This window comes from Vicia villosa, linkage group LG6, assembly GCF_029867415.1.
Source record: "Vicia villosa cultivar HV-30 ecotype Madison, WI linkage group LG6, Vvil1.0, whole genome shotgun sequence".
Taxonomy (NCBI): domain Eukaryota; kingdom Viridiplantae; phylum Streptophyta; class Magnoliopsida; order Fabales; family Fabaceae; genus Vicia; species Vicia villosa.
The window spans coordinates 98015613-98024469 of record NC_081185.1 but is presented as its reverse complement, the minus strand read 5'-3'; the positions used below and the strand labels follow the sequence as shown (position 1 = coordinate 98024469).

General features: G+C 27.1%; 1 protein-coding gene across 1 annotated transcript; it reads left to right on the top strand.

Annotated features, from left to right (window-relative positions):
- The first annotated feature begins 3591 nt into the window (after window positions 1–3591).
- Window positions 3592–5121, top strand: LOC131611935 (trihelix transcription factor GT-3b-like). The gene is made up of 2 exons (XM_058883761.1): window positions 3592–4148; window positions 4456–5121. The coding sequence occupies exons 1-2, from the start codon at window positions 3783–3785 to the stop codon at window positions 4999–5001; spliced, it is 912 nt and encodes a 303-aa protein (XP_058739744.1). The 5' UTR covers window positions 3592–3782; the 3' UTR covers window positions 5002–5121.
- The last annotated feature ends 3736 nt before the right edge of the window (window positions 5122–8857 follow it).

Below are 8857 nucleotides of genomic sequence, written 5' to 3'. Positions count from 1 at the left end.
CAACAGACACTCAGTGTCTCGTGTGTTTCTTCTTCAACTGATTCCCCTAATGTCTTCTTAAATTTTCTTTTGATAAGGAGAAGATATTATTTATGTACGTACAAAATATTAAAGACCATAACCTATATACAGGATGATGACCAATTAATTAATTTTTTTAATAAAATATAATTATTCTTTTTAATTTATTTGATCACTTCATCGATTTAAAATATTAATTAAAAAAATAACTAAATTAATTAATATAAATGTATATACTAAAAAAAATCTCTAAACTGTTTACATATACTAAAAACATAAATAGCTATGTTATTTTTAATATACATATTTAAATTTTTCTTACAATTTTCTATTTGTTTGTAAGCTATAATCATATGATATATATATATATATATATATATATATATATATATATATATATATATATATATATATATATATATATATATATATATATATATATATTCTAAAACAACAAATATAAAAAAAAGTTGGATGTAAAAATTAAAAAATTTACCAATAAAAGTAGAAAGTAAAAGTTTCAAATTAGTAAAAAAAAACATTATAGAAAGGAAAGTTTGGAAGTGGGAATTGATTGCAGATACCAAATGAGATAAACACAAAAACCAACCGCGCAATCGGACTTTTGACGTCATCATGACGTAACATTTACGCAATGGGAACGCAATAAATAAATCATTTCAAAAGAGATAGAAAGAGTTTCCGCGTAGAAAGATGAGACTCTATGGGTCTCCCTAGTTTTTAAGAAAATAATTAAAAAATTAATTAATCATGATTTGCTTTTTTCTAAAAAAGGTATAACTCTCATAACTCATTGCCTAGGTTTAGACTAATTGTAGGTGATTAAATGGAAAATTTTGCTTATGAGAATAGTGTCTAGTTGTTTTAGACCATTGTTATTTTTTTGATGTTGATTTGTCAAAAGAGTATTTGAAATTACAAATATTTTATTATAGTATTAATTATTTTGTATTAGTTGATTTTTCATCAAAGTTATCTATAATTTTATAAAAAAAGTTAAGTATATTTTTCGTATCTATAAATAAATAAACATTCAATTTTAATTCTTAAAAAACTTTTCTTCAGTTTTTATGCATGTAGTTTTAGTTTATGCTATCATCTACAATTTTAAAAATTAAAATTGTTTAATTATCTTTTAATTTTTAAATTTTTGAATAATTTTTTTATACATGTTTAGAATACTGTAAACTATTTATTTATCAAAAATTTATAATTTTTTAAAATGAGAAGAATTAAATATAAATTTTTCAAATTTTAAAAGATAATAATAAAAGTAATGAAAATATCGATTTAGGAATTATATTTTCAGTTGATTTTTTTCAAAAAACTTTTTAAAACATTCTAAACATGTCTGCAAAATAATCATTCAAAAATACACATTGATTTAACAGTAGGACTAAAACTACGTGCATAATAATTTTGTAAGGACCAAAACTTATCATTTGTTTTTATGGGGACAAAAAACATATTTAACATTAAAAAAATATATAACTATCTATAAAAAAATGATGTGCATAAAATTTTCAAAAAGTTTTTTAAATTAACTTTACAAATATTCATTTAAACATTAGTTACTTTATCTTCCATTCACTTTTTAATCATAATTAATTCATTAAAAGTTAATTTTAATCACTTAATCAAACACACATGGTTGCCATAATCTTAAAAATTAAAGCTAAATTTATGATTTAGCACTATTAATTATTCTTCCTTTCTATTATGTTTTCTTATTCTTTTTTTTTTAAGTATTCCCATCTATAATTCTAATAATTTGGCGACAAAAATGAATAGATGTATATTTAGTAGAGAATCCGCCTCAATTTATAACAAATGTAATACTTTTTTTTTTTGAAGAGGCAAAATGGAATCAAATAGAAGAGGGAACTCACTAGCACAAGGCATGCTAGGAGGACCAAAGTCATTACATGAATTTTGCTGTAACAGAAGGTATAAAAACTACATTAAAAAACAGCCACCCCAAATACACCTTCTACCTGCATCCTAACAGACCCCATCACACTATAAATAAGACAGCCCCAAAACTACAGTAATTAGAACACTTAAATTCAAAACAGCTACAAGACCTAGTATACTTCAAAACTATAACAAATGTAATACTAATTTTAGGTTGAAATACGAATTTTTTTTATGTGAATTTAGTAAATCAAACATGAACTCACCACAATTATTACAGTTTTAATACTAAATTTCGATAGATTTGTAAATTTTCAATGTGAATTTATTATGTTAAACAGTATATTTAAAAATGAATCCATCGTAATTTATAGAAGTTTCAATACTAAATGTTGAAAAAACTTAAATTTTTAATGTGACTTTGGTAAATTAAAGGTACATTTAGAAGAAAATTCTTCATAATTTATAGAAGTTTCAAGGTAGAAACACTAGTTTTTCTTATGTGAATTTAAAAAATTAAACGTACGTTTAAAAATAAATCCATCACAATTTAAGGAGGTTTCAAAACTAAATTTGGGAAGAAAGATTTCAGTGTGAATTTCGTAAAAGAAAATTTATATAAATTTCAATTAAATTTTATGATAAAAACACGAGTTTTCAATATAAATTCAATAAGAATGTTAGAAAATAATTTCCCACCATTTAAAAAATGTTCTTATACTAAATTTTGATATAAACACGAGTTTTAAATATGAATTTAATTAATTAAACATTGAAGCAGACATAACTCTTATTATATAATAGAAAAAACTTTACTAGACTCCTGCGCAGTTTTTAAATAATATTTAAATATATTTATTTTAAAGATAAAACTAATATTTTCTCTGAATTTTATTATAAGAAAAAATTTATTTATTTTTACATATTAAAATAATCAATATATTTAATATATATATATATATATATATATATATATATATATATAACAAATCAAATTAATTAATATTTAATAAATAAATAAAAACTTTTCTTATATTAAAGACTAGAGAAAACATTTTCATTTATAATTAATAAATTAATTGAATAGAGTGAAAATTAATAATAAATATATAGTATTAAAAAATTATTAGATTGATATTATATAGGAATAAATATTCTGAGACAAACAGAACAAATATAAATGAAACATTTTTATTTTTATGAGATTGGGATATTTTCTAAACAAATTAAAATATCAATAATTTTAATACTTATAATATAACTTTTTGTCAATTTTATATGACTAAACTTATTTATATTATCTTAGTCAACATATTATTATTTATCATCTTAACTATATATTATTTTATTCTACCTTTTTCTCTACCATAAATAATTAAATATATTATTAGAAAAATAATAATAAACTTTTAAAATGAGATCTAGATACTAGATAAATTACCCTAGTAAAGTTATCCTTAAAAAAGAAAAAGTTGAAAAGAATGATATAATTATATTAAAAAAAAAAGAATGATACATAGAATTTCAACAAGATAATAAATTTCTTCTATATAAGCAAAAGAAAATTTCACTATCATATTTTTTTTCTTTCTTTCTCTTGTATGTTAAGCAATTCACACCTTGTGTTCACACCTTACCCTCCACCTACATATATATATTCTTCCTATCTTTTCCTTCTCTCTCATCTTTTCCCTCTCTCTCTCCACCCCTCTCTCTCTCCTCCATAGCCAAAATCACCATACCCTCTTCTTCTCTTCTTACACGACTTTGCAACATATAGCTTCACTAGAATCTATCTTTTGCTTTTGTTTTTTTATTCAATTTCAATGGATGGTCATCATCTCCATCATCATCAACATCAACAACATCAACAACAACAACAACAACATCAACAACATCATCAACAACAACAAAGACAACAACAACAACATCAACAACATCAACAACATGTTCAAAACATCATAGGAACTAGCAGCCTTAACATGGATGTCACAGATAGGTTCCCTCAATGGAGCATCCAAGAAACAAAGGAGTTTCTCATGATCCGTTCCGAGCTTGATCAAACTTTCATGGAGACAAAGAGAAACAAACAGCTTTGGGAAGTTATCTCTAACAACATGAAGGAAAAGGGTTATCATAGAAGCGCTGAACAGTGCAAGTGCAAATGGAAAAACCTTGTTACTCGCTATAAGGTACTTACTTTTATCTTCATCTTAAATCAGTATCGCAACACTTATACACTTATACAGACCGAAATCACAAAACCCTTTACGCGACTGTGACCGTTATTTAAAACCTTACTGTGGATCAATTATATAATTATGTTTTGGTTTGCCTTTTCAATTTGTTAAGGGATGATAAACTTTTCAAAAAAAAATAAAAGTATGAATATTATATAGCACTAGTCTATAATTAAAATATGTGATATATATCTAAGTGTTTATGTTTGTTGTGATTTTTATATTATGAGCACTTTATTTATGTTTTTGAGATATAAAGGGATGTGAAACAATGGAGATAGAAGCTACAAAGCAACAATTTCCATTTTACAATGAGCTTCAAGCAATATTCAGTGCAAGGATGCAAAGAATGCTATGGGCAGAAGCAGAAGGAGGATCAAAGAAGAAAGGACTAATGCATGCATCTTCCGAGGAGGAAGAAGAGTTAGGAAATGAAGAGAGTGAAGGAGATCACAAGGGTGCTAACATAGGCAAAAAGAAGAAGAAGAAGGGCAAAATGGTGGTAGGTGGTGGAGGAAATGATGGTGGAAACAATTTGAAGGAGATTCTTGAGGAGTTCATGAGGCAACAAATGCAAATGGAAGCTCAATGGATGGAGGCATTTGAGGCAAGGGAGAATGAGAGGAGGATGAAGGAGATGGAGTGGAGACAAACAATGGAAGCGTTGGAGAATGAGAGGATGATGATGGAACAAAGATGGAGAGAGAGGGAGGAACAAAGAAGGGTTAGAGAAGAAGCTAGGGCTGAAAAGAGAGATGCATTGATTACTGCTCTTCTTGATAAGCTCACAAGAGAAGATAAGTAGTAGTTAATTTCTTTGTATTGTTTCATTTTCATATATCAAGCAAAGGCTTAGAGTTTTTAGAGGTTTCTTCTATGAACTAATTATGATCTTAGTTTATGATAAGCATTCTAGTGGTTTAGAAATTTTTTGTTTTGGAGTTTGGACTCTCTCTATCTAGTTCTTTGCATTTTTTTAGAATGGTATGACATAAGTTAATTTGTTTTATGATCTTGTTTTACAAATAATTAAGTGTTTATTTAGCCAATGCTAATGAAAACATAGAAAATTGCTTTTAGTGTGTTTTTATCTTTTCATCTCAATTATTTGGTTGAAACTTAATTAGTAATTATGGTGAAGATGATGATGATGATGATGAAAGTATTGATCTCTATATCACTTCACAAAATTCTTATATCACTAATTAAGAGGTGAATAGTTAGTGGATCAAATTAAATTTTTATTTTGAACTAATTTTTAAATAAATTTTTAGATTTTATTGTTTGATATATTTTCTTTCTATTGTAAAATATTTAGATTTTGTTGTTCGATAGATTTTCTTTCTACTGTGAACTATATAGATTTTGTTGTTTGATAGATTTTCTTTAGACTGTGAAACATCTAGATTTTATTGTTCGATTGATTTTTTTCGATCTCTTCATTTTCTTTTGATTGTGTAATATAGTTTTAGTTGTTTGATAGATTTTCTTTCGATCTTTTTGTTTCCTTTTATTTGTGTGACATATAGATTTTGTTGTTGAATTTTTTGGATTCAATTGCTATCTTTGTTTTTTTTTAACCTTTTCTATGGAGCATTGGAGTCTAATAAAAAAGTCTAAGTTTCACATTAGTTAACTGATAGAGTTTGAATTTTTTTTCAAATAGAATGACATGTTATTTTATATGCCGGTTTTATAAGAATGAATTAAAATAAAATTTAATTTTAATAGAGTTTTTTATCATTATTTACTTGTATTTTTTATTGATATAAAATATTTTTTTGAAAAGATTTTATATAAAATAATACATTTTATTTTTCAAACAGATTTTGAAGAAATGAATTAGAATAAAACTTAATTTTAATAGAGTCCTCTTTCCATTGTTGATTGTATTTTTTATTGATTCAAATTTCTTTATATATATATATATATATATACATATATATATATATATATACATATATATATATATATATACATATATATATATATATATATATATATACATATATATATATATATACATATATATATATATATATATATACATATATATATATATATACATATATATATATACATATATATATATATATATATATATACATATATATATATATATACATATATATATATATATATATATATATATATATATATATATATATATATATATATATATATATTTCTTTTCATAAGATTATATTTATTAGTAGGTGTAATAGAGTACCTAGCCAACCACCAAAATGGGGCAAAACAATCCACAAATATTTTTTCACATGCTCATCATAATGTCTATCCATATATGGAGACGCACAATTTTAAGGTTAATGGAGCATTTACTCAAATGACTCACTACACACAATGTGATGTTATTTTCACCTTGATAGATGATAGATGTGCATACATAAAAATGGAAGAATTTTGTTATTTATAAAGTTATCTATTTAAATGGATGATGCTATAACTATTCTTCTATACTTTATATGCGTATATATCGATATATCAGTGATATAAATTGTTAGGTAAGGTTAAGATTGAGCTATACAAATGAAGAAAAGTAGTTTTCTGCTTAAATCACTAGACATGATGTATATATGTATAATTTGTTTAATTTGTTTTCATTTCAATATCAAATATGATCTTCAAGTTATACATATGGATGTCCAAGCTTAGTTTATTAGGTTTTTTATGATAACTTGAAAAAAATAAGCATCCTCAGGTAAGAACTTATGACTTTATTATAGAAAATTTCTTTAGCCACCTCCCCATGGGGGTCACTCCCAGCGAAAATCCGAAAATACCCCTGCTTCGGAAATGAACTTTCGAAGCGCTTTTTTTTTTAAAAAAATTTCCATAATTCGGAAGTGCATCTCCGAAAACACCTCATGGGGGGTGTCTTCGGAGAGGAACTTCCGAAAACACCTCATGGGTGAATTCGGAAGTTCCTTTCCGAATTATGCAGAAACTGTGTTTTTTTTTATGTTTTTTTCTTAAACAGTCTCGCATTTTAATTAAACGCAAACGCCAAATATAATAAGCGACATATAAACAGAAAATACCAATACGATAAATAAAATGCAAATAATATATACAAGCCGAACCAAATAGTAATAGTGTGCGCAATATACAATCTGAAAACAAAAAATAAATAAACCCGACCACCCGACCACTACTGGGTGTGCCTAACCCTCTCACCCTGAGCCCTCCTCTGCCGCCTGTACCCCGCCGCATGGCCCGCATAAGTGACGATCGCCTCCATTTTACTCCTCCTCCTCCTCCTCCTCTCGCTGGCGGGAAGAAGATGCCCGAGCTAGCCGACTCTTAGATCCTGAAGCAGATGTACCCTCTCCCACGTCCACGGGAACTCGCACACGGCGTCCCCGGCCCTGCCCCCGTCCCTGGGTCGACGCCAGCTGCGCCGCCGCCCGCTCGCGTCTAGCCGACGCAGTCTGAGACTCTCTCCCCTGTCTGATGCGTGCTGGTTGGTTGCCTGACATGTTCCTGTAAACAATTGAAATCGATTAATATGCGAGACAAAAGAAGAAACAAAAATAATTGAAATTCTGATATAGTTCGGAAGTTCATTTCCGAAAACTGGGATGGAGGTGTTTTCGGAAATGAACTTCCGAAACACCCCTGCGAGGAAGTTTTCTGCAACTTCCATGGCAGACCCCTAAACCAAACATCAAACCTATGTCTACACATTCTAAACATCCTAAATATCAGTATAAACCTAACCTAATACATTTTTTGCTATTTGTAAACACCCTAATATACATTTTAATCATAGATCTTAAAATCAAAATGCTTACCGATTGAATGGATTTGAGGACTTTTGAATGTAATAGAGCAAGTAGATGGAGCCTTTGAGGTAGCTTGGAACTGGTTTGCACAAAAATCTCTTGGGGTGTGAGTTTGGAAGAAGATTAGGGTAAATGATTAGGGGGAGGAGGCTGTTTTGCTTAATCTGCAAAACGCGCAGTATTTCGGAGATGAACTTCCGAAATGGTGTTTTCGGAAGTGCATTTCCGAAATAAGTCAAATTTTTTTTAAAAAAAGGCGCTTTCGGAGATGCATCTCCGAAAACACCTTTTTCTTGTATTTCGGAAATGCATTTCCGAAGTCAGGTGTATTATGGGTTTTTCACTAGAGGTGGACTAGAAGGTAAGAAGGTGGCCAAAGAAATTCTCTTATTATAATATGGGCAAATATACAATTTGTAAGTCGTGTTTTAATATAATGATTTCTTTAACTGATAAATTATATATTTAATTTTTTAAGATTTTGTATGATAATGTTGTATCTCGGCCTATTAATGTTCATAGATTGTTCAACTTTTAGTTATGCGCGCCCTCGGTGTTCTTTTATGTTAGATTAATTATAAATTAATATATTCAATTATTATAAAGAACTTTGTTTATGAAAAGAGTACGGTGGATTGATTTTATTAAATGTCGTCAACTATTTAACTATTATTTAATCATCTTCCCGTTAGAAGATTAACATACATGGGAAAAATCTATTTAGAGAAAATATATTGGAGTAGTCATCTTTTTATCATTACATTCTTTTCAGTCGTATCGAATTTTAATAAAATATATATATATATATATATATATATATATATATATATATATATATATATATATATATATATA